The sequence below is a fragment of the Cetorhinus maximus genome, chromosome 10 (genome assembly GCF_964194155.1).
Source record: "Cetorhinus maximus chromosome 10, sCetMax3.hap1.1, whole genome shotgun sequence".
Lineage (NCBI taxonomy): Eukaryota > Metazoa > Chordata > Chondrichthyes > Lamniformes > Cetorhinidae > Cetorhinus > Cetorhinus maximus.
The window spans coordinates 131,061,062-131,088,317 of record NC_135888.1 but is presented as its reverse complement, the minus strand read 5'-3'; the positions used below and the strand labels follow the sequence as shown (position 1 = coordinate 131,088,317).

Sequence of the window (27,256 nt, the reverse complement as noted above, 5' to 3'; positions counted from 1 at the left end):
CGGCACAAAACGTACAAATATTGTGAATTGTAAAGGAGGATGGTGGTAGACTTCAAGACACGTGTTAAATGAAATTTAATATAGAGGTGTGAAATATATATTTTGGGAGGAACAAGAATGGGATAACTATAGGGAGGGAGGCAATATAAAGTATTCTAAAGGAAGCGTGGGAGCGGACCTGGAGGTTTACAGATGCATATTCATTGAAGGTAACAGGACAAGCTCAGAAAACAGTTAATAAGGCCTACAAAATCTTGGCCTCCATAAAGGCATAGTGTACAAAAGCAAGGAAGTTTATAACCTTTATAGAAATAGTAGTTTAACCTCGACTGGAATATTGGTGTCCAATTCTGGGCACCACATTTTAGGAAAGATGTGAAAGCCGTAGAGATACAAAAAAAAACAACTTACAAGAATGTTCGCAGGGCTGGGAGATTCCAGTTTTGTAGATGGAAAACAGCCCCACCTTCTGTAATCTTAGAGGTTCAGTGAAAATTTAATAGGTGTTCAAAATCATGAAGGAATTTGATAAAGGAAGAAAGGACAAACTGTTTCCAGTTACAAAGCTCCCAGGCAAAAGCCCCTCTCCCATAAAATGTTAAAAGATCCCAAGGCACTCTTAAGAGGAGTTTTCCCCACACTCAAATCAACACCAAAAAAAAATGTAAATTATTTTTTGTTTCATTGGTTTTTTTTTTTGCAGGATCTTGCCATGTGCAAATTGCCTGCTGCAGTTCTTGAATTACAAAAAAAGTGGCGACACTTAAAAAGTTCTTCACTGGTTGTGTATCTTCATTGCACTTTGGGATGTTTTGTGGTCAAAGACATGGCATAAATACTTTTGTTCTCTTTAAATGCTTTATCATGACATCTGTCACCGAACTCATCCAAGGCTCTCGTTAGTTGACCAGTCTTTCCTAGTCCGTTTTCATTGCTCGGAGGGTAAATACATTGATTATTTGCCCTTGAACCATTTACCTCAACAAATCCAGTGTTCTGCTCTTTCTTCTCTCCTTCTACAACCCATTGCCTGAAGAAATGTCTGCAATGCGCTCTCAGCCTCAGTGTAACCAAAATATAACTAGCAAGTGGTCATGTTTCTCCTTCCCACTCCCAACTCCCCTCATGCCCATTTAACAAAGTTGTCCTGCCTAGATTTGCCTTCCAATGCCCAGACCAACATAATATGCTCAACCCAACTGAGGGCTCTTTTCTAACTACTATGGTGTTGCCTCCACCTCAAGAACTTCACCACCTTCATGGAAATCTCCACCCACTTATATGCCCTCCATTTGTGCTTCAACCTCTGATTTTAGCATCCATCATGAATTCCTCCTCACCCAGCACAGGACAGGACATCCTTTACTCGCAGTGATGGTGACCATGAAACGATCATCGATTGTTGTAAAAACCCATCTGATTCGCTAATGCCCTTTAGGAAAGGAAATCTGCCATCCTTACCCGGTCTGGCCTATGTTTGACTCCAGATCCAGAGCAATGTGGTTAACTCTTAACTGACCCTCCAAAATGGCTGAGCAAGTCAGGTCAAGGGCATTAGGGATGGGCAACATGCCAGCGATGCCCACATCCCAAGAATGAATGAAGAGAAAAAAATGCATGTTCTTTCTGAAGCAAAGGAAGGGGTCAAGATGAACAGAGTGAGAAAACAAATTGAGAAAATGCTGATTAGTTGGCTGACTAATGCCATTTGGGAAAAGAGGACCTGCTTAGGCTCCCCTACATGTGACTCCAATCATTCGTTGTGCAGATTACTAGCAAGTGATCTTGTTGTAAATTATGAGCTCTCAATGAGGGATAGGTAATAAATGGTACCTGTATCCCAAGAACCAAAATGATGAAGTAGGGTAGTCAGTACAATGAAAAGGCCAGACTTCAGTTTTAATTAATTTTTTTTTAGTTGCAGGAAACCATTTTATCACATGATCTTGCGTTTACATTCCTGGAAGAGAAGTACTCAAACATAGTTTGTATCCCAGGTTGTCAATTTTGTCTAACACTCCAAATTCTATACAATCAGCTTTTTAAAACTTAAAAAAAAAAATCCTTTGAAAGGGTCCATTATGTGCTACCTATGAATCATCAAAAGGGTTAGAGTGTCTACATTACTCAAGGTAATTCATCTAGCAGAATGGAGACCCTTTGAACTAGGTGGCAAAAGCATATTTGTGTTTTTCTTACAAAACCGTGAACATTAGACCTCAACAGTTATAAACTTAATATTGTAAAGAAAACATTTAATTACAGGATGAGTTAAAAATCAGTGAGCATATTTTGTCAACTCAATTTTAATTTGCTCGGGTTAATTTTCCCATTTGAATGTTCAGGCTTGCCTTTGAATAGCGATGAACTGGAGCAAGCGTTAACCAGCGTTGTACAATCTATCACTTAAAAAAAAACTTACTGATGAATAGTTTACCAGCACAGTATCAAAGAATTTTTCTTACAACACACTGGTACCAGAAAAGCATAGTCACAGTCAACACAATGAAAAGAGATGGAAATTACCTTGTGCTGTTACAGTAACACCCTGGTTTCAACAATATTCTTTTGAAATTATGACTGACAAGCTTTGATTGGAAAATACGAGTGCCAGTTGACACACTGCCATAACCTGGGTAGCTGTAAAGATGTCCTGGCAACATTACAGACTTTCATTCCTGCCACTACTGTTGACTGCTGTTGTGTCCATGAATAGTAGACCAGCAGTCTTCTCATTCAGAAATCAAGCTGCTTATAACAGCCTCAGGTTAGAGAGAGAGAGGGGAGAGGAAAAAATAAAGTGGTCACCTTGCTCATCAGATTCTGTAAAAGCCTGCCAAGGTCCAGATTCAACCAGAGGATGGGATCATGGCCTGGTGTCCTCGTTAGCCATAGACTATATTCTGGGCTATACTACAAGATATCCTAGCAGGCTCCAATTGCCTATTATTGCAAGCACACTGCAATTAGAAAAAGGCCATGTTTGCCATCTCTTCCCTCCTCTCTTTATCTCAAAAGAAAACAAGGCAGTAATGCAATCATTTTGGTGGTACGGTATTCCCATCACAACCAGATTTTCCCATTAAAAAACACACAAGAGCTCTTGTACAGTAACCCCAATTATTAAACTTCACCCATGAAACCATTACAGTTCAACAGGGCTTTTTTAGTTAAAAAAAAAGTTCCAATATTTAAGAATTTCACCCAAGAGGGGATGGGGGCAGGGGCATGTGCAATGCAGTAATCTGGCTAGATATCTTCATACAACTTCTTCAACCAATGGGTTCAACAGTAGCAGCAGCAACAAGAAAATATTAGAGAACTCAGTGCATTAGAACATGGCTAGCAGAAAATGTTAAGGAGCACAAAGACTACACCTCAGAATGGTTTCGACAAGACAGTGGAGGTTGGGGGGCGGGGAGGTGGGGGTGCGTTATAATATAAATTTGTGAATGCACATCTATCAATAAGTACTTCCTCCACCCAAAACTGCCACTGAATCTATTACCACACTTGAGTATTATGGACTTACAACTCACTGTGGCAATTAGGAATCTTAAAAATTAACCTTTCAGGTAAGAACATCGAAGAGGATCTGAATTGGCCAATGCAGTGTCCTAGACTCCCATTGCTTCTTGGATGAGATGGTTCACTTTGATTTGCATTTATTGCCAGTTTTCCTCCTTCACCCAACTAAGATATTATTTCAGTGCATCTTGGAGATGTCTCTCCAGTCAAATTTTAGCATCCAATATTAAAAAAAAAGGACTCAAAATCCCATGGCATGGTAGAACAGTCATGTGCAAGTGAAATATTAGTTTCACCAGGAAGTTTAAAATTACATGTTTGAGAAAGTGAATACTAGATACAGATGGACTTGTGTTGCTAAGGAATGGATAGGAGATCTTAAGTATTGCAGCTTGGTTTTTATATTATAAAAAAACACTAGAACCACCTTACACCACATCACAACCAATTTGGTAACTGGAGTTGGATCATTTTTCTGATGCATAAAGTGATTATTGACAAAACATCAACTAATTATTCATTTCTTTGCCGTTTGTGAGATGTTGCTGGGATAGAGGGCTGTCACATAAGTTACCATATTCCAAACTGACATGTACAAGCATCTGACAGAAATCTTAAGAAAATAGAAGTACAACCCATCAATGAAAACAACTTCTGTTTTTACAGGATTAGATGTACTCGTGCTATTTATCTTGCAGTACTATTAAGTGTAAGTTTGCCATAGATATCCATCCATTGTTGGTTCCTTTTCTTTCAACCCTCTCCTGCCCTGAAGACATCTTCAAAGATAAGGTTGTTACAAAAAAAATAAATGGCAAATAAAATAAATCAGGACAACTGAAAAGGGGAAATTCTCCACCCAACACCTCCCCCCCACCACAACAAGAATGAAAATCCCTACACTGAGAATTGGAGTTTTATCAGATCCCAACCTACCCAAGAGCAGGTGTGCAAAATACATCCATTACCCTGTGTTTAGACATTTTGTTTACATGAGAGAGATGGGGTCAAATGTGGAACTAAACTCGTTACTTGGTAACCCACTTACAAGCATACAATTCAAAGAATGATCAGAAGTTGTGGTCTGGTTAAAGTTAGAATGTAAAGAATAAATGATTATTACAGGAAGTAACATGTTCAAACTCACCACTGAAATTTAGAATACATTTTCGCTTGGAATTGGTCACGTATTCCTTGAGCAGTGCATGCACAATACCACCGCACCCATCCAAAATGTACCTCAGCCCAAACTTAAAAAGGCAACATCACAAGCATAACAGGATGAACCATTATGTCCACACCAGCTCAAACACAACCTGCTGTGAAAGCATATACCAATGCTCATGTACACACCTCAGCTACAGGGGTATGCAGCACTAAGCCAAGGCAGTCAATGCCAACAGGTTGTCAAGAAAAGAAAAGGAGTTGCATTTGGACAGTGTATGTAGAGCATTGGTAGAAATGTTTTCTCCTCAGCAATTAACCAGCTCAGATCTACAGAGAGCCGACACAAATTTATATCGTTCAGGAGATACTTGGAAAGAAATTGAGAACTTCCTTTGTGAGTTACTTCCTGCCCTCCCACTTCCATGAGTGAGATTCCAATGCTTGTGGGAGTCTGGACATGGTGCAATGTTAATATCGGCTACTTATTACCACATGCATACAAAAGTGTGGATTTAAAAATTATCCTATAGCACAGCATTTATTGGCAGCCATCAATATGATCACATCTCACTGGAAATATAGAATCAGCAGGTTAGAAAGCAAGGATTTTAAAAGGTATCCAATCTGTTCCAAAAGGACACTGTTCACCAAATTGGTTAGTCAGCACCCTGCATTCTAATTTCATGCAAACACTTCATGGGCAGGTAGGGCACCAAAATAGGCAAAGTAGCATTAACAGTAACTAAAATGCATACTTAATTTTTCATTTTAATGTAGAGCTCGAAGAATTGGGTTTTTGGGAGAAGAAAGAAAGAGGTCTATAAAAAGGGAGTTGAAGCAAACTGCAGAAGTAGACAGACAACGCAGGGACAAACCTTTCGGACACAAATTGGACCAATGGGAGGAAGGGGGGTGTGGGTATGGGGAAGGAGGAGGAGAAAGCAGGAAAACAAACTCGCAGAAAAACCTGAACTGCCCCTAGAGCTTTCCCCTCATCTCTTCACTGCTCACATATACTCAACTATTTTGTTTGGAAATAAATTTTTAAAAACTACTACTTGTTTGGTTGGAGGCAGTGGGGTGAGATTGAGCAACACAGAACTGTGGGGTTAATGTGGGCCTTATCGCTAACATGCTAAACTTCTACTTGTTGCTCCCCCTGGGACACAGCAGGGATAGTTCAAAATGAATCAATAGGAATAGAAACCATCACCCGCTCACTTCCACTTCCCAACTCATTCCATCCCAATTAAGGAGACCCTTAAGGCAAAGGAATGGGAAGGTTTCCAGTGCTTTATCGAGATTTTGTTCTCAATTAACTTTTAGGGAAAGTGATCTGCCAATACAGGGAAGTTTATACTTATACTTAAAGCCAATGAAGCATTCTGACAGTACATTGGCCCCATCAGTTTGCCTTCTTCCCTACCCTCCTCTTGGCTTGCGTGTTGGGTATATCCGTATTACTCAGTATTCCATCTTTAAAATTTAGCAAGCCTAAAATCCAATTGAAGACTAACATGAACTAATTTAATAATTTAAGAGTTTAGAGGACTTGTACCAATAAGCAGGAATTTGTTTTACTATATAATATATATTTATATATAAGTACATTTCAATTCAGATTACAGTCCTTGCTGAAAACATACAATAACCTGGTCTACCTAGTGTTTGGTCAGTGTGATTTGTAGGGTTGCTTTTTTTTTTATTTGCACACAACTGTTGTCTCACGAAATCCTGTAAAAGTTCAATTCTCTGTAATCCCAGTGACGATGGTCTCTCATTAGAAATCGCAAGTGTTGCCCAAACGAAATTATGACAGGAAACAGCTCAATTTTTCCATGGTTTTCAATTTGTACTTGCACTATCTTTCTTCTGTAATATAAAAACAACAAAATCCACAAATCAAATTACAAACTTGACAACAAAAAAAAAACTTAAATCCAGTCCTCCTTTTTATACATGGGTATGGTACTGGACTAATAACCCACAGAAACAAAAAGCTGGTCGTCAATAAGTGACCATGAAGTTGTCATGATCGTCATAAAAACATAACAAGTTCACTATTTAGGTTTAGTGGGGCCAGATCATGCAAGCTCGATGCTGAAATAGGGCACATCAAAGCCATCCTGTGAGATAATGACTACCCTGCTCGTTGATCATTGCTCGCTGTATATCACACAAATTCAGGAATAGGCCGAAGGCTGCCACTTTTGGGCCTGAAAAGTACCCAGTCTACCTCAGATCATCCTGGAAGGGTAAGGTATCTCAAAAATTTGAGCAACAGGTGAAGCTAGCCATTTCACGCTACCACTATGCAGTAGCAACGAGTGGTGTTCACCAACAGGATGCTGACGTCAAGCCAAAAAGACCTTCTGCCTATCACACAATTAAGTGATGGGGTATATGAATTTCAATGCCAGTGTGATGCTAGGTATGTAGATCGTACGTCCCAAAGACTGGCGGATCGTATCAAACAGCATGACTGTTGCGAACAACCAAAAGGGACAAGGGACAGACCGTACCCAACCAGCCCGTGCTTGCAAAACTCAAAACAGTGTCCGACGTTAGACGTGATTCCGCGATTGGACGACATTTGCTAAACAATCCTGAATGTGCTAAGAATTACACTGACAACCAATTTAAGACCACCAGCCGGGTTCAGTGTGGCTCACTTACACATGCTAGAAGCTACATCAGTTAATACACAGGGGCCCTGCCCTTTGCAGACAGAAAGAACATGTACACACATTGTACCTTTTTCAACTAAAAAGAGCCATTCTCTGGTTCATTCCCCAGGGCAATGCATTGACCAGAGTCAACCTGCCTGGTTTGAATTTAAAGAAGGCTAATGGAATGCTATCCCTTATTATGAGAGGAATTGAACATTGAAAAGTAAGGATGTTATGCTTCAGTTATACAGGGCATTGGTGAGACCACATCTTGAATAGTGCGCGCAGTTCTGGTCTCCTTATTTAAGGATGTAAATACGTTGGAGGTGGTTTACTAGATTGATACCTGGAATGAGTGGGTTGTTTTATGAAGAAAGGTTGGACATACTGGGCTTGCTTCCATTGGAGTTTAAAAAAAAAGTGAGAGAAGTGACTTGATTGAAGTATAAAAGATCCTGAGGGGTCTCGACAAGGTGGATGCGGAAAGGATGTTTCCTCTGGTGGGCTATTCCAGATCTAAGGAGCACTGTTTTAAAATTAGGGGTAACCCTTTTTGGACAGAGATGAGGAGAAATTTTCTCTTGAGGGTTGTGCAATTTTGGAACTCACTGCCTCAAAAGGCAATGGAGGCAGGGACATTGAATATTTTTAAGGCAGAGATAGATAGATAGATTCTTATAAGGTGATGGAATCAAAGATCATCGGGAGTAGATGGGAAATGTGGAATTCAAAACACAAACAGATCGGCCATGATCTTATTGAATGGCAGAGCAGGCTTGAAGGGGGTGAATGGCCTACTTCTGCTCCTATTATTTCAGATGTTCGTAAACAAAAGCTTGACAGTTAACTGTCAGTCATTAGTTAACTGGTGCATTCTCCATGGCAATGCCTCTACCAGAGTTCACTTGCCAACCAATCAGCACTCTTCCCTTGCACCGTAAATTCTCGTTCCCTTTACATTTGGTATTCTCGCGAAATGTCTGGATGGATGCAAGACGAAAAGCTTCGACAACATGCGCCTTTTCTCAGCAATAGTGGTTCACTAATGTTCCGTTTAAGAACCTTTGCTAGTCTGGGTCTATGTGACTCCATTCCCACACTAACCTAGCTCACTAACTCTGAAATGGCCCAGCAAGATTTTTTTTTAAAAATATATTAATTCATGGAATGTGGGCATCACTGGCAAGGCTGGCATTTATTGCCCATCCATACTTACCCTCAAAAGGTAGTGGCGAGCTGCCTTCTTGAACCGCTGCAGTCCATGTGGTGTAGGTACACCCACAGTGCTCTTAGGGAGGGAGGTCCAAGGTTTTGACCCAGCGACAGTGAAGGAATGGCAATATATTTCCAAGTCAGGATGGGGAGTGCCTTGGAGGAGAACTTCCAGGTGGTGGTATTCCCAGGTGATTGCTGCCCTTGTCCTTCTAGAAGGTAGTGGTCATGAGTTTGGAAGGCACTATCTAAGGAGCCTTGGTGAGTTGTTGCAGTGCATCTCATAGATGGTACACACTGCTACCACTGCGGTGGTGGAAGAGGGAGTGAATGTTTGTGGTAGGGGTGCCAATCAAGCGGGCTGCTTTGTCTTGGATGGTGTCCAGCTTCGAGTGTTGTTGGAGCTGCACTCATCCAGCCAAGTGGAGAGTATTCCATCACACTCCTGACTTGCGCCTTGTAGATGGTGAACAGACTTTGGGGAGTCAGGAGGTGAGTTACTTGGCGTAGGATTCCTGGCCTTTGACCTGCTCTTGTAGCCACAGTTTTTATATGGCTAGTCCAGTTCAATTTCTGGTCAATGGTAACCCCCAGGATGTTGATAGTGGGGGATTCAGTGATGGTAATGCCATTGAAAATCAAGGGGTAATGATTAGATTCATTGTTGTTGGAGATGGTCATTGCCTGGCACATGTCTGGCGCGAATGACAATTGCCACTTGTCAGCCCAAGCCTGGATATTATCCAGGTCTTGCTGCATTTGGACATGGACTGCTTCAGTATTGGAGGAGTCAAGAATGGTGGTGAACTGTGCAATCATCAGCGAACACCCCCACTTCTGACCTTATGATGGAAGGATGGTCATTGATGAAGCAGCTGAAAATGGTTGGGCAGAGGACACCACCCTGAAGAACTCCTGCAGTGACATCCTGGAACTGAGATGATTGACCTTCAACAACCACAACCATCTTCCTTTGTGCTAGGTATGACTCCTACCAGCAGAGAATTTCCACCCCCCGATTCCCATCGACTCCAGCTTTGCTAGAACAACTTGATGCCAAACTCAGTCAAATGCTGCTTTGATGTCAAGGGCAGTCACCCTCACCTGAAGTTACTCAGTTGACTGTAACTGCTTAAAAAGTGCTTCAAGGAGAACAAGGCTCACAACTTTCTCAGGAGGGGTGGGTGGGGATATTATGGACAGGGAAAAAATACCGCCCTTGCCAGTGACACCAACATCCCAAGAATGAATTCAAAGACAATCATCACATTTTAACACCAGAAATAGGTTGTGGTGGTCATTTGGCCCCTCAAAATCTATTTTGCCATTAAATAAGATTGTGGCCCATTTGAATTCCACTTTCCCACCCCATCCTCACACCCTTTAGTGTTCAAAAATATACCGGATCACACAGGATCAATAAGTACAACCAAAGTTTCTAGACAGTAAGGGTCTCAATTTCCTTCTCCAAATAAAAACCAAATCTCTTGCAGTAAGTCAACGAGCTTCATGGAAGAATAGTTCCATTCCCCAAAGATATAGAAGATAGCCCCAAGTGAAAAGTTATCAATATTTTCCTCACTGTTTGATGCTGATGCACCATGCCCAAACAGCACACATGTCCATTCCCCAGCAATATGGCATCTCATGAACTTACTTCTTCAACCTGCTCAGCACTTGGCTTCTCTTCTGCCCCTTTCTCCCTTTTCTGCTCCTTCTCGTCCTCTTCTTCCTCCTCCTCCTCCTGGCTTGCATTTCCTGGAGCATCCTCAGTATCACTCCTTTGTTTCTCTTCATCTGCAACATTAAAACGATTGGCACGTATTAATTTGAACTAGTTTAACTGCACAGTAATGGAATGCAGATAATTATGGAATACAAGAGTTTTCCACCAGCATTTCCAATTAGGTGCTTTACCACCTTCCAAACTCAACACTTAATTGTTTCTTCCAGCAGCAGGTGCTGTTGATGGCTCCACTGTTACATTTGCAAACCCAACCTTGTGAGTTTACTTGTCCGATCATCATCTTTGCCTCCTCCCATCATTCCTGGTCATTTAACCTTTCCTGACAGGTGCAGGCCTTTTTCTCCACACACCCACCACCCCCTCTCCTTTCCCTGCCTCTGTTTGTTTAAAATCTGTTCCATTTCAACTGAAGTTCTAATGAAAGCTCAGCCACCAGAAACCTCACTGTCGACACAATCGCTACCTGACCTGCTGAATATTTCCTGCATTTTCTGTTTTTATTCCAAAGTATTTTCCCACAAAGGCAGCAAGTCAAGCTTGCTTATGATTTATGGGTAGGGATTGTACCAACGTCATCACATTAGATAGCTAAACGATATCACTGGGTGTCATTTATTTGGCAGGGTCATCACATTGAATCCTAATCCCATTTTATTACCATTACAAATCCCACATTATTCTCAATACAAACAGGCTCACAGTAAAAAAAAATCTTCATCAAATTATCCCCTCCTAGCCCAGGGACGCTAATGGAAAGACTTTCCCACTGTTACAGCTTGGGCTTTTAGCTGTAGTCACAGCAGGGAGGTTATTTCTACAAGCAGGCTCACTCTTGCAAAATATGACCCATACTCTGGTGTTTGTAGCGAGTGGGTTTGGTGTGTCATGAAACTATTTATACATTACATATGGTATACCAGACTGGATAAGAGATACCGCCCAGTTCTCATGTATTATAAAAGATGGTAAGCACTACAATCAAATCTACAGCACAGAAACAGACCATTCGATCCAGCTGGTCCAACCGGCGTTGATTTTTCACACAAACCTCCTCTCATCCTATCAGCATATCCTTCTACTATTCCTTTCTCCGTCATGTACTTTTCCAGTTTTCCCTTGAAATGAATAGCATGGATGTCTTTTAACTTTGTGCTGGTTAAGTTCCACATTCCTGCCACACGCTGGGAAAAGAATTTTCTCCTGAATTCCCTATTGGATTCATGAGTGACTAATCTGTTATTTATGGCCCCTAGTTTTGGGCTTCCCCTAGTGGAAACATCTTCTAAAATTATGAAGGAATTCAATTTTAAAGACCTCTATCAGGCTAAAAACTGAATTTATTCACAAGACAATTACACAGAAGCAACAAGAAACAGATCAGTTCCCTTTCAGCCTATATTTCTTGCAGTTCACTATTCAATAATGCTTTGGAACATAAACATTCAAATGATAAAATGCTGCAACTGGGCAATGTGACTCTTGGAGACCATCAATTCCAGAAGGTGAAACTAACAAAACGTGGAGTCTGCAGCCTATATTCCAGACCAAAAGCACTCCGAATACAGAGGCAACTGTGTCCAAAGGCACAATGCAGTATTGAGAGAGAATCAGTTCACAGTCCAGTGCTTACCCCTCATGCTTCAACCAGGTACAATTTGAATTACATGGCTTCTTCATCCTCACTAATCCATAGATCAAAGAACCTACCTATGCCCCATGGGCACCTGGATCGCATCTCCAATTTTGATGTTTAGCAAGGGGGAAGCAGTGTTTGTTTCCAAAATGCCCTCTAGATCAAATTAAATAAAAAAGAATCCTCCTAAAACATTACACCCATCACTGCCCAGTTGGCTAGAGTCTTGAACAGAAAATTACACTGCAGGAGGTGACCATTCAGCCCTTTCTGCCTGTGCTGGCTCATTGAAAGGGTAGGTGTGCTTATTCTCCCCTTTCTGTCACTTATTTATGGAATCAACTTCCATCATCTTTTCAGTTAGAATGCTCCAGATCCCAACAACTGAGTGAAAACATTTCTCCTCATTCCCCCTTCCAGGTTGGCTGCCAATGATGTTGAGATTATGACCTCTGGTTACTAATCCATTCACCAGTGGAAAAAGCTTGTTCTATCAAAGCCCCTTTCATCACCTTGAAATCGTCCATTAGGTCATGTCTTAACTTTCTTTGTTTCAAGAGCAGTCCTAATTTTTTTTTCTAGCCTCTCCTCATAACTGAAGCCCTTCGCCCCCAAAATAAAAGGTTTCTCATATAAAAAAACAACTTGTGCTTCTATAGTATCTTCCGTGATGTTCCAAGTGTACTTTACAGTCAGTGAAGGACTTTTTGAATGTAGTCACTGGTGTAACGTAGGTAACACAGCAGCCAATTTGCACACAGCAAGATCCCACAAAGGTAAACAGCAATATGATTAACAGATCATCTTTTTTCTTTTAAATACAAAAGTGACTTTGGTTGAGACACAAATATTGGCCTTAGGACATCAGCAGAGAACACGCCTCCTCCTATCCAATAAGTAGCTCAGGAATTACTCACTTGTCTTTTCCTCTTCAGTTTCCTTTTTTGTCTCCTCTTCTTCCTTTTGCTCTTCTTCCTCCTCCCCCTCCTCCTCCTTCACATCAGGCTGTGGGGCATCAGTCTTCTTGTACTCAGCAGCAGGATCTTTCTAGAAGACGACAATGAACTCTTTCAATAACTCAGGTTTATCAATAGCATTCCAACAGGCTTTACGCCAAATCAATTGGACCTCCATCTGCCAAATTACACAGCTTTAGCCACCAAGTGTAGTTACAGAGCAATTCAAGATTAAGACAGAACTTCACCTCGCTACAGAACTAAGAGGCAGTTCCTGGGGCTAATTCTTTATTGCAGAGGTTCAAGGAGGGAATTCCAGAGCTTACACCTCAGGCTGCTGATGATGCAACTGCCAATGGCGGAGTGATTAAAAGCCAGGATGCACAAGAGATCACAGTTGAATGAGCACAGAGACCTCAGAGTTGTGGGGCTGGAGGAGATTACAGATAGCAAAGAATTTGAAAACAAGAATAAGAATTTTTTTTATTTTTAAATTTAAATTGAGGCTTTGCTCTACTAGGAGCCAATGTAGGTCAGGAGGCACAGGGGCGATAGGCAAACGAGTCTTGATGCAAGTAAAAAGGAAAAGAGCAGCAAAGTTTTTGATTACCTCAGTTTATGAAGGGTAGAAAGTGGAAGGTCAGTTTGAAGTGCATTTCAATGGACAAGTTTAGATGTAACAAAGGCATGAATGGGGTTTCGAGCAGAGACAGGGGTGAAGTTATGGCAGTGGAAATAGAAGGATTTACTGATGGCGTGGATGTGAGATCAGAAGCTCATCTCAGAGTCAAATATGACACCAAGGTTGCAAACAATCTATTCAGTCTCAGACCGTCACTAGGGAGAGGGATGGAGTTGAGTGGGGACTGAAGACAATGGCTTCAGTCTTCCCAATATTTAAATTGGAGGAAATTCCTGTTTATTCTGAGGGAATCAATTTTTTGGATTTGTGTGACTATGTTTTTGTAAATTAACACCTGTGGCAGGTGTTGCACTCTGATTGGCTAGAGATTTTAACATTTAAAAAGGTACAGAATGAACACATTAGACCCTGCCTAGGAACAAGGGCGGAACCCTGTTAAGGAATTTAAAATGTTACAGATCAGTTCAAGGGGGAAGAGCGAACAGTAGCCTGCAGGGAGGGGGTGAAGAGAAGGGTCAGCTCCAAGCAGCTGAAGTGCAGCCATTAACTCCTTGCTGCTGAGGTGGCTGGGTTCAGAGAAGCCCCAGGAGCCGTTAGCTCCCTGCTGCTAAGATTGAGGCTCAGGGAAGCCCTGGAACAGAGATTTCTCGGTGCTGCTAAGGAGATGGGGGTTTGGGGAAGCCCAGCAGTTGTTGGCAGCGTCATGTCTGAGAAGGTAGGACCATACCTGTGTTTAGATGCTGGAGTGTAGCCTGGCCATCACAGATGGACGCAGTCTCAGTAGTAGGTCAGCTCAGCTGAAAAGAGACTAAGGTGGCAGGCAATGTCAAGGTATATTCCATTGAAGGGGAAAGATAGGGCAGATAAATCCAGAGTGCCCTGGATGACAAGAGTGATAGGAGGTAAAGGTGAAAAGGAAGATGTGCGCATCCAACAAATGTCAAGTAGAAAATACAATGGAGAATCTGGCTGCACATACAAGGACCAGAGAGGAAGTGAAGAAACTAAGAAAAGAAAGGAGAGAGCATGAAAAGAGGCTGGCAACGAACATAAAAGGGAATCCCAAGGTCTTCTATAAGCATGTAAATAATAAAAGGGTAGTAAAATAAAGAGTAGGGCCGATTAGAGACAAAAAAAAAAGGGGACTTGCATGTGGAGGCTAGAGAACTAATGGAGGTGTCGAACGAGTACTTTGCATCTACCTTTACAAAGGAAAAATTACTACCCAGACCAAGGTGAGATGAGGTAACTGACACACTAGAAGAACTTACAATCGAGAGAAAGGTGGTGATGGAAAGGCTATCTTTATTTAAAATCGATAAGGTACCAGGACCAGATGAGATGCATCCAAGGGTACGAAGGGGAGTGTGGAAATTACAGAGGCACTAGTGATAATCTTCCAGTCTTCCTTAGACACAGGGAAGGTGCCAGATGATTGGAGAATTGCAAATGTTACACATTTGTTCAAAAAGAGATGCAAGGATAAAGCTGGCAACTACAGGCCAATCAGTTTGAACTCAGTGGTAGGGAAACTTCTGGAAACTATAGTATGGGATAAAATTAATAGTCACTTAGACAAGTGCAGGATAATTAAGGAAAGCCAGCATGGATTCATTAATGGAAAATCACATTTAACTAACTTGGAGTTTTTTGAGGAGGTAACAGAGGTTGATAAAGGAAACGCTGTTGATGTGGTGCATAAGGATTTTCAAAAGGCATTTGATACAGTCAAACACTGAATTTTGAGAGCAAAATTCTAGGTCATGGAATAAAAGGGAAAGTAGGCACTTGGATAAGAAATTGGCTGAGTGTCATGAAACAGAGAGTAGTGATAAATGGTTGTTTCTCATATTGGAGAAAGGTTTGTAGTGGAGTTCCCCAGGGGTCAGTGTTAGGAACCTTTCTCTTCCTGATATATTTTAATGACCGAGACTGTGGTGTGCAGGGCATAATTTCAAATTTTGCAGATGATATGAAGATTGGAAATGTTGTCAACTGGATGAGGATAGTCTTGAGCTTCAAAAGGCATAGACATGTTGATGGATTCGGCAGATAAGTGGCAGATAAAGTTGAATGCAGAGAAGTAGGAGGTGATTCATTGTGGCAGGAAAAATATGGGGAGAGCCTCTAAAGGAGGTGCAGGAACAGAGGGACCACTGTGTATACGTACATAGGTCACTGAAGATGGCAGGGCATGTTGAGAGAGCAGTTAATAAAGCATATAGTATCTTAGGCTTTATTAATAGGGGCATTGAGTACAAGAGTGAGGAGGTCATGTTGAACTTGTATAAGACACTAGTCAGGCCTCATCTGGAGTACTGCATCCAGTTCTGGGCATCATACTTGAAGGATGTGAAGGCATTGGAGAGAGTACAGAGGAGATGGAATCAGATGTAACGGTATTATAGTTGAATAAAGGCAACTACAGAGGCATGAGGGAGGAGCTAGCCAGAATTGACTGGGAGATTAGCCTAGCAGGAAAGACAGTGGAACAGCAACGGCAGGAGTTTCTGGGAGTAATTTGGGAGACACAGCAAAAATTCATCCCTAAGAAGAAGCAGCATACTAAAGGGAGGACGAGACAACCATGGCTGACAAGGGAAGTCAGGGACAGCATAAAAGCTAAAGAGAAAGCATACAATGCGGCGAAGAGCAGTGGGAAACCAGGGGATTGGGAAGCCTACAAAGACCAACAGAGGACAACTAAAAAAGAAATAAGGAGGGAGAAGATTAAATATGAGGGTAAACTAGCCAGTAATAAAAAAGAAGATTGCAAGAGTTTTTTTTAGATATATAAAGGGTAAGAGAGGCAAAAGTGGACATTGGGCCGCTGGAAAATGATGCTGGAGAAGTAGTAGTGGGGAACAAAGAAATGGCGGAGGAACTGAATAGGTACTTTGCATCAGTCTTCACGGTGGAAGACACGAGTAACATCCTCAAAGTTCAAGAGAGTCGGGGGGCAGAGATGAGTATGGTGGCCATTACCAAGGAGAAGGTGCTAGGAAAACTGAAAGGTCTGAAGGTGGATAAATCACCTGGACCAGATGGATTACACCCCAGAGTTCTGAAGGAGATAGCTGAAGAGATAGTGGAGGCGTTAGTGGTGATCTTTCAGGGATCACTGGAGTCAGGGAGGGTCCCAGAAGACTGGAAAATCGCTAATGTAACCCCCCTGTTTAAGAAGGGAGTGAGGCAAAAGACGGGAAATTAAAGGCCGATTAGCCTGACCTTGGTCGTTGGCAAGGTTTTAGAGTCCATTATTAAGGATGAGATTTCAGAATACTTGGAAGTGCATGGTAAAATAGGGCAAAGTCAGCATGGTTTCATCAAGGGGAGGTCATGTCTGACAAATCTGTTTGAATTCTTTGAGGAGGTAACGAGTTAGTCAGACAAAGAAGATCCAATGGATCTTATCTACTTGGGCTTCCAGAAGGCCTTTGACAAGGTGCCGCACAAGAGGCTGCTCAGTAAGATAAGAGCCCATGGTGTTAGAGGCAAGGTACTAGCATGGATAGAAGATTGGCTGTCTGGCAGGAGGCAGAGAGTGGGGATAAGTGGGTCCTTCTCAGGATGGCGGCCGGTGACTAGTGGAGTTCCGCAGGGGTCAGTGTTGGGACCACAACTTTTCACTTTATACATTAATGATCTAGACGAAGGAACTGAGGGCATTCTGGCTAAGTTTGCAGATGATACAAAGATAGGTGGAGGGACAGGTACTATTGAGGAGGCGGGGAAGCTGCTGAAGGATTTGGACAGGTTAGGAGAATGGGCAAAGTGGCAGATGGAATACAACGTGGGCAAGTGTGAGGTCATGCACTGGTAGGAAGAATAGAGGCATAGACTATTTTCTAAATGGGGAGAGAATTCAAAAATCTGGAGTGCAAAGGGACTTGGAAGTCCTAGTCCAGGATTCTCTTAAGGTTAACTTGCAGGTTGAGTCAGTAGTTAGGAAGGCAAATGCAATGTTGGCATTTATTTCGAGAGGACAAGGATATAAAAGCAGGGATGTGCTGCTGAGGCTTTATAAGGCTCTGGTCAGACCACATTTAGAATATTGTGAGCAATTTTGGGCCCCGTATCTCAGGAAGGATGTTCTGGCCCTGAAGAGGGTCCAGAGGAGGTTCACGAGAATGATCCCAGGAATGAAAGGCTTAACATATGAGGAACGTTTGAGGACTCTGGGTCTATACTCGATGGAGTTTAGAAGGATGAGGGGGGATCTGATTGAAACTTACAGAATACTGAAAGGCCTGGATAGAGTGGACGTGGGGAAAATGTTTCCATTAGTAGGAGAGACTAGGACCCGAGGGCACAGCCTCAGAGTAAAGGGAAGACCTTTTAGAACAGAGATGAGGAGAAACTTCTTTAGCCAGAGAGTGGTGAATCTATGGAATTCATTGCCACAGAAGGCTGTGGAGGCCAGGTCATTGAGTGTATTTAAGACCGAGATAGATAGGTTCTTGATTGGTAAGGGGATCAAAGGTTACGGGGAGAAGGCGGGAGAATGGGGTTGAGAAACTTATCAGCCATACTGGAATGGCGGAGCAGACTCGATGGGCCGAATGGCCTAATTTCTGCTCCTATGTCTTATGGTCTTATGAAGAATCTCAAGAATGATTCCAGTGTTAAAGAGCTGTAGCTATGAGGATAGGTTGGAGAGGTTGGGGCTGTTTTCCTTAGAGAAAAGGCAGCTGAGAGGAGACTTGATAGAGGTATTCAAGATCCTGGGGGGTATCGGCAGGGTAAATAGTGAGAAACTGTTCCCATTCAAGAGAACATCAAGATCTAGAGGGCACAGATTCAAAATAGTTGGCAAAATTGGCATGTGATGTGAAGAAAAAAATTTTTCATCCAAAGGGTGGTTGGAGTCTGGAGCCAACTTCCTGAAAGGGTGATGGAGGCAGGTTCAATCAAGGAATTCAAAAGGGAATTGGATTGCCACCTGAAGAGAGAGAATGTGCAAGGTTACAGAGAAAAGGCAGGGCGGGGGGGGGGAACTAGGAAGAATACTCTTCAAAGAGCCATTGCAGACTCGATGGGCCGAATGGCCTCCTTCTACACTGTAAAAGATTCAGTGAAACTGTGACCTGGGAGCAGATGAGAGAGAGATCTGGAACGGAGCACCTTTTGGGTAAGGATTGTATCTAACCCACGGTGGTTGACAGGGCCCTTAACCGTGTCTGGCCCATCTCCCGCGCATCCGCCCTCACGCCTTCTCCTCCCTCCCAGAAACATGATAGGGTCCCCCTTGTCCTCACTAATCACCCCACCAGCCTCCGCATTCAAAGGATCATCCTCCGCCATTTCCGCCTACTCCAGCATGATGCCACCACCAAACACATCTTCCCTTCACCCCCCCGGCGGCATTCCGCAGGGATCGTTCCCTCCGGGACACCCTGGTCCACTCCTCCATCACCCCCTACACTTCAACCCCCTCCCACAGCACTTTCCCATGCAACCGCAGAAGGTGCAACACCTGCCCCTTTACTTCCCCTCTCCTCATCGTCCAAGGGCCCAAACACTCCTTTCAAGTGAAGCAGCATTTCACTTGCACTTCCCTCAATTTAGCCTACTGCATTCGTTGCTCCCAATGCGGTTTCCTCTACATTGGAGAGACCAAACGCAGACTGGGTGACCGCTTTGTAGAACACCTTCGGTCTGTCCGCAAGCATTACCCAGACCTCCCTGTCGCTTGCCATTTCAACACTCCACCCTGCTCTCATGCCCACATGCCCGTCCTTGGCTTGCTGCATTGTTCCAGTGAAGCTCAACGCAAACTGGAGGAACAGCACCTCATCTTCCGACTAGGCACTTTACAGCCTTCCGGACTGAACATTGAGTTCAACAATTTTAGATCATGAACTCTCTCCTCCATCCCCACTCCCTTTCCGATTCTACCCCCCCGCTTTTTTTCCAATAATTTATATAGATTTTTCTTTTCCCACCTACTTCCATTATTTTTAAATGTATTTCCATCCATTGTTTTATCTCTACCTTTTAGCCTTTTCTGATTTCTTCACCCCACCCCACCCCCACTAAGGTTATCTGTACCTTGCTTGTCTTGCTTTCTACCCTTAATTAGCACATTCCTCAGATAATATCACCACCTTCAACACCTCTTTGTCCTTTTGTCTGTGACATCTTTTGGTTATCTCCACCTATCACTGGCCCTCTATCCAGCTCTACTTGGCCCACCCCCTCTTAAACTAGCTTATATTTCACCTCTATTCTATTTTTGCTTAGTTCTGTTGAAGGGTCATTCGGACTTGAAACATTAACTGTGCTCCTCTCCACAGATGCTGCCAGACCTGCTGAGTTTTTCCAGGTATTTTTGTTTTTGTTTTGTATCTGTTGAACTTGGCTGGAGTAGAGCTGCTGTTGGCTGGAGATCAGTCTAGCGCTTGGAAGAAGAGGAGTGGAAATCCCTCATGAGGAAGAAAGTTTTAAGGATTTTGTGACTCAGTGATGAGTGTCATCTGGCTGGGCTGCGAGAAATTCGGAGAACCCGTCTTGGTGGTGTCTGACATTTAACGTGCAGTTTGTGTTGCGTTCAGCCATAGTTTGCCTGTTGCTTTATTCTTCTAGCAAGTAACTAGGATTTAAAATTTTGTCTACTTTAACAGAAGGTTATTGGTCCCTAACTGGATTGTAATAAAATTTGGGGGTTCTCATCCAGGGTTGTACTGAAATTTGGAGGAGGACTGGTCTGGGATTGTACATTATCCAGTACTGGATGTCAGATAAGCAGTTTGACAATTTAGAGATAGTGGTGGAGTCAAGACAGGTGGTGGTGGTGAGTCAAGCTAGGTGTCGTCAGCGTACATGTGAAAAATAACACTGCACCATCAAATGTTGCCGCCAATGGGCAGCACATAGATGAGAAATAGTAAGGGGCCAAGGGACAGAGGTAAAAGTGCAGGAACAGAAAGAGAAACTATCACAAGTGATTCTCTGGCTATGAGTAGATAGATAAGAATGGAACCAGACAAGTGCAGTCCCACCCAGATGGGCAACAATGGAGAGCATGGTGTAGACAGTGTTAAAGGCTACAGACAGGTCCAGAAAAATGAGGAGAGAGTGTTTACCTTTGTTACAGTCATATCAAAGTTACATCTGACATTCTACAAGAGCCATTTCAGTAGTGGCAGGAGTGAAAACCAGATTGGAGAGATTCAAACAGAGTTCTAGAAAAGATGGGTACAGAGGCAACATGTTCAAGCACTTTGGACAGGAAAGGGAGGTTGTAGATGGGGCAGTAGCTTGCAAGGACAGCAGTCATGGTTTGTTGTATTTTTTTTAAAGAGAGGGGTGATCACAACAGATTTAACAGGACAGAGGGAGCACGCCTGAAGAGAGAGAATTGTTAATACCATTAGCTAACAAAAAAGAACCTGGAGGTGAGTCTCGTGGACAAGATGAGACCAGTGCATGAGGCGATATAGGAGAGAAAGAGAAACATGAGAGTTCAGGGCTAGGGGCAGGTGGAACTTGAGGGGCTTTAGCCAGGTCGGCTACTGGAACGAGGGAAGTGGCTGATCGGATCATCTCTATCTTAAGTAACAAAGAAGTCGACAAGCTGCTCAGGAGGAGATAACAGTTTTCACTAGATAAAAGCAGGCTGGGGAGGGGGGGGGAGGTGTAACACAGATGTTATCTTTGCATTAGTGAGTAGTTAAAATACAAAAATCAAGCTAACGTTACGACAGATTAAAAACCAATACACAGTCAAACTGCAGATGTGAGAAGTTGACACACCACAACTGGGAACAATCATGGACTCACCCAGAGGCAAGAACAATCAAGGCCCTTAATGAGATGCAAGCAATGTCAAGGTAGATTGAGTTTCTTCAAGTTCCTTGCAATAGTTTCATGCTGTAATTTCACAACATGCTTGAACTTCCACCACATGCTTCATTCTTCATGTTCTTTACAAACACTGGTTTCGCAATGGAGACAAGACCAGATGACATCTGATTTGACCAGTATTTGTATTACAGTTTCAATTCCTCAATTCAGTTTGCCACCCCTACTCCCTAAAGATATTGGTTCTTGATGGGGGCAGTATTCACGAGAATGGTCAGCCTCTCCAATACCTTGTCCAAAGGCACATGTTGAGCAAGGTAGTGAGCATTGGAAGTTATTCAACAAAAGGCCATTCAGCCCCTTGAGCTGGTTTCACCTCTCAATGAGGTAATGGCCGATCTGTGTCTTAACTCCACATACCTACATTTGTCTGGATCCCTCAATACCTTTGGTTATAAAAAAAATCCAACAATCTCAGATTTCAAGTGAACAATTGACCTAGCAATCGACTGCAGTTTGCAGAAGAGTTCCAAATTTCTGCCACGCTGTGTGTGAAGTGTTTCCAAATTTCACTCCTAGTTCTTAATTTTTAGGCTACATCACCTAACCCTAGACCTCCCAACTAGTGAAAGTAGTTTCTATGTATCCCATCAGCTGCTCTTAATATCCAGTAGTAAAGCTTAATCCTTATCTTGGTTCACCACCACACTCGTAGTGATACGGCAAGAATCAGAAAGCAACTGACCCTGGCTGATTCCCTCAACCCTCCGACAGTCTTTGAATGCTCACCACCTTGGTTGACATATGGATGGCCTTGGGACAAGGCATTAGAAAGGCAGCCCACGATCATGGAATATTCCCCAGGCAGCCAAGTACAACAGTGCACCTACTGCCACTCTGGTGAAGCAGGTAGGTTTTGAAGCAGCTGATTTAACGAGTCTGAAAATGCTGCACTCAACAGCCGCAGCAACCCAGTTTCAGGAAGATGTTCCTACCTTTCCAGTACAGCAGAACACGATCACCAGGAACACAGGCAAGGCAATGATGAGGATGTAAACAATCCAAAGCCATGGGCGTTCTTCAGCTGCTGACATCAACTGCCCAACTACTCCCGACTGCAAACAGAATGCATTATTAAAAGCTGGTTTATCAAACCATTTGGACATGAGTATATAATGACTTGTTCACTGCTATCTCATTATACCAATACTAGATTATTACTTTGGTTTTAACTCAGGGTCATCTGCCGAGTTTAAGTTTTTACAACATCTGTTCCCAAAATTTAAAAAACACACGATTAATATAAAAATTAGCTAATTCTTTCTGCTCTCATTTGGAATAAATTCATTGTTTTGTAAATATGCTCCAATGTCAGAGCAAAAAGAGAGGAAAGGTGACAGAGCGAGAGTAAAAATTAGATTTTGCATTTCTATAGCACCTTTCACAACCTCAGGATATCCTAAGCACTTCACAGACAATGAAGTACTTTTGGAGTGTAGTCACTGTTGTAATGTAGGAAGTTCAGTTTGCACACAACATACTATCACAAACAGCAATGAGATAATGGACCAGATTATCTTTTCATTTTTAAGTGCTATTGGTTGAGGGATAAATACTGCACTGGATGTCAGGGGTCCTCCTACTTCTTTTCGTCAAAATAAGGGCCAAGGGTAGAGAGGGTCTTAGTTTCACGTCTCACCTGAAAGATGAGACCTCTGTCAGTGTAACACCCGCCTCAGTCCGGGCACTGGGAATGTCACCTCTGGTTTTGCACATGGGTCTCTAGAGTGGGCCTTGAACCCACAACCTTCAGCCTCAGGGGCAAGAGTGCCATCCACTGAGTCACAGCTGAATAGTTACTTCAGAGGATTTTCATCCCTCACCCCAAACCCCGAAGAATCAGGCGAGATTCGTCATTTGTTACAAGATAACAAATAGGAGCAGAAGTTTTTTTTAATTCATTCATGAGATGTAGGCATCACTGGTTACACCAGCATTTATTGCCCATCCCTGGTTGCCCTTGAGAAGGTGGCAGTGACCTGCCTTCTTGAACCGCTGCAGTCCACATGGTGTAAGTACACCTGCATTGTTAGGGAGGGAGTTCCAGGATTTTGACACAGTGACAATGAAGGAACGGCGATATATTCCCAAGTCAGGGCGGTGTGTGGCCATACAGCCCCTCGGGCCTGCTCAATACGATCACGCAGTCTACCTTCTACCTCAGCTCCACTCCTCACCCTATCCACAGGACTGTTATTCTAGAGACCCAGGGTAATGCTCTGGGGACCTGGGTTCGAATCCCACCATGGCAGATGGTGAAATCTGAATTCATTAAAATCTGGAATTTAAAAAAAATCACTAATGCCCTGGCATCCAAAAATATATCCATCTCAGCCCTGAAATTTACTAAATTGACTGAGCATCCTGTGGGATAAAAATTCCAAAGATTCACAATCCTCTGAGTGAAGAAATTTCTCATCAGTCCTAAATATGCAACTCCTGATCCTGGACACTCTAGCCAAGAGAAACCACCTCTCAGCTTCTTCCCTGCCAAGAAAGGATATATTGGCCTTGGGAATGCAGCATAAAGTTACTAGGATGATTTCTGGACACCAAAGGTTAAATTACAAGGAGATATTATGCAAACTAGGGATATATTCCCTGGAATTTAGAAGGTTAAGGAGTGATTTGATAACATTTTTCAAGATATCAGGGAGAACAGATAGGATAGATAGAGATAAACTGTTTCTGCTTGTTGGCGAGTCTAATTTTTAAACTGGCGCCTCCATTCATAGAGTTGTGCCTTTCAGGAGTGAAATTTGGAAACACTCCTACATGCAAAAGGCTGGTAGATGTTTGGAACTCTCTTCCACAAACAGCAGTTGATGCTGGGTCAATTGTTAATTTTAAATCTTAGATTGATAGATGTCTATTAAGCAAAAGAGTATTAAGGTACATTAGGCAAAGATGGGTATAGTGGACAAAGGGAGGAATATGGAGATAGGTCACAGATTGGCCATTCTCTCATTGAATGGCAGAACAGGTTAAAGTGTCTTAATAGCCCCCCACCCCTTCCCATGTTCCTAAGCCTAAGATTTCAATGGGATAGTAAAACCATCCTAGATTTTGTCCTTACCTCAGCAGACCCCTCAGCTGTTCTCTTGAGACCCCAGCCATCATTTGCCCACTGGTCAACCACCACCTTGTCAGAGCAAACAATGAAGTTGTCAAAGAAGATATCAGATGTCATTGACCACAGCTCCAAACCAATAGCATTGATAGAAGTCATCTTGAATGGATGCAGATCCTCAAAGTAGTCTGGGTTGGAAATCTTCCGTGGTTTCCAGACTCCCTAAATCAGAAAGTTAATGGAGTTAAATTCTTCACAAAATTACCATGTGATGAGATCCTATCATAAAATGAGCTTGCCAAATATTGCATTTACAATTTAAAACTGTTTGCAAATCTATAACTTGTGTAGCTCACTTTTTTCTTACTACTAGCCAAATGCAAACAAATTACAATTCATATCATTCTGCAGAACAGAAGGCCATTCAACCTGTTGTACCTATACTGACTCGTTGACAGATCTATCCAATTAGTCCCACTCCCTCCGTTTGTTCCCCATTGATTTTGCATCGGCTGGTACCATGGATGAGGGACTCCAGCAATAAAAAGGTCCCACATAGGAGGTTAGTAAGCAGAAATACAAATGGGAGGGTAATATATTAACATGGATTGAGAATTGGTTAACAGACAGAAAAAAATAGGAATAAACGGGTCACTCTCAGGTTGGCAGGCTGTGACTGATGAGTTACTGCAAGGATCAGTGCTTGGGCCCCAGCTATTCACAATCTATATCAATGATTTGGATGCGAGGACCAAATGTAATATTGACAAGTTTGCTGATGACAAAACTAGGTGGGAATGCGAGTTGTGAGGAGGATGCAGAGAGGCTTCAAGGAGATTTAGACAGACTGTGAGTGGTCAAGAACATGGGAGATGCAATATAAATGTGAAGTTATCAGTTTTGGCAGGAAAAACAAATACAGCGTATTTCTAAAATGGTGAGACATTGGGAAGTGTTGGTGTCCAAAGGGATCTGGGTGTCTTTGTTCAAAAGTCACTGAAAGTTAACATGCAGGTGCAGCAAGCAATTAGGAAGGCAAATAGTATGTTGGCCTTTATTGCAAGAGGATGAGAGTCCTGGAGTAAAGAAGTCTTGCTGCAATTATATAGAGCCTTGGTGAGACTGCACCTGGAATATTGTGTACAGTTTTGGTCCCCTCACCCAAGGGAGAATATACTTGCCGTAGAGGGAGTGCAGGCTCACCAGACTGATCCCTGCAAAGAGAGATTGAGGAGACTGGGCCTAAATTTTCTAGCATTAAGAAGAATGAGAAGTGATCGCATTGAAGTATACAAAATTCTCACATGGCTCAACAGGGTAGATGCAAGATGGATATTTCCTCTGGCTAGAGCAAGGAATTTAGTTTCAGAATAAGGGGTAGGTCATCCAGGACTAAGATGAGGAGGAATTTCTTCACTTTGGAATTCTCTACCCCAGAGGGCTATGGAAGGCCAGTCATTGAGTATATTTAAGGCAGAGATTGTAGATTTCTAGATATTAAAAGATATCAAAAGATTTGGGGATAGTGCAGGAAAATGGCATAGAGGTCAAAGATCAGTCATTATCTAGCCGAATGGCAGAGCAGGCTCAAGGGGCAGAATGGCCTACTCCACCTTCCTATGATGTGGCGAGATTGTAGAAGCTGGGGTTGTTCTCTTTAGAGCAGAGAAGGTTAAGGAGAGATTTAATAGAAGCATTCACAATCATGAAGGGTTTTGATAATAGTGGATAGGGAGAAACGGTTGCCAGGTGCAGTCAACAGAACTTTTTTTTTTTTAAAAACAAAGGAACTTTGCCCACTTTGTTAACATTACCTGGTAGTTGGGGTTGTCAATCATTGGAGCCTTCCATTTTCCCTTGTGATCTGGGTTATCAATCATCGGCACTTTCCAAGGCCCACATCCAGGAGCACTTTCACACTTAGGATTCGCTACTTGAGGAGCCTCCCATTCACCGTCCATTTCCTCATCCCTACAGAGACAGAGAGGCACACAATGAGAAAAGTGTCATTATCAGCAAAGGCTTCACTGGTATTCGCAACCAAATCATTATAATCGGCCATTTTATTAAGGTAGTAGCTTCTTTAACATTATTGCAGCTGAAATTACTTCCCCATGATGGACAATCACACACACTCCTCCATACTCCCGCCTGCATAAACACACAACGTCCCAAAACTAACACACTGTCCCGGATAACATATCTCTCAAGCCCCACACTCCCCCACCAGAAATCCCATCCCTCATTCCCCAAGAGGAAAACAAACCAGCAATGATTTTTTTTTTTTTTGCAGGATACACTGCATATGTTTTTGGAAGAGAGCTGGATTAAAAAAATTAAACCTACCAGTCCTCTGGTTTTTCTGCATCAGGGTCAGAAATATATTCGGGCTCATCATCAAGCCAGCCTTCAGGCTTGACTGCATTTTCATCAAGAATCTTAGCAGGAGCATCTTCATCCCTGCAAACGGGAGAACATTAGAAACTGTTAACAGACACGGGGAGGATTTTAATGGAGCCCGCAGGAGCGGGAAACGTGCTGTGCAGTGTGACTTAACTAGGCGGGATGTGTAATCTCGACTTCCCAACAGTGGGTTAAAATGCAGAGGTAAAATCAGTGGTGCATCAAGCCTCATGTCAGCCTGTGGCGGGTCCATATTTGAAATACATTTGCATGCCATGAAGACTCATTAGCATAAAACTTACATTATGTCCTACCTTCAAGATAAAATCAGCAGTGCACAAGAATCTCATTGCACCTGGTGCACC

The 27,256-nt window shown here is 42.7% G+C and overlaps 1 protein-coding gene across 1 annotated transcript in view; it reads right to left on the bottom strand.

Annotated features, from left to right (window-relative positions):
* Window positions 1-6,265: 6,265 nt before the first annotated feature.
* The window catches only part of canx (calnexin), a 61,647-nt gene continuing 40,656 nt past the window's right edge, over window positions 6,266-27,256 (bottom strand). Inside the window, exons 9-15 of the mRNA XM_078551148.1 lie at window positions 26,835-26,948; window positions 26,303-26,459; window positions 24,495-24,710; window positions 22,354-22,473; window positions 12,874-13,003; window positions 10,234-10,373; window positions 6,266-6,567 (exon numbers count right to left, since the gene is read on the bottom strand). Of these exons, the coding sequence (XP_078407274.1) occupies window positions 6,541-6,567; window positions 10,234-10,373; window positions 12,874-13,003; window positions 22,354-22,473; window positions 24,495-24,710; window positions 26,303-26,459; window positions 26,835-26,948 (904 nt within the window). The 3' untranslated portion in view covers window positions 6,266-6,540. The remainder of the gene's footprint in view (window positions 6,568-10,233; window positions 10,374-12,873; window positions 13,004-22,353; window positions 22,474-24,494; window positions 24,711-26,302; window positions 26,460-26,834; window positions 26,949-27,256) is intronic.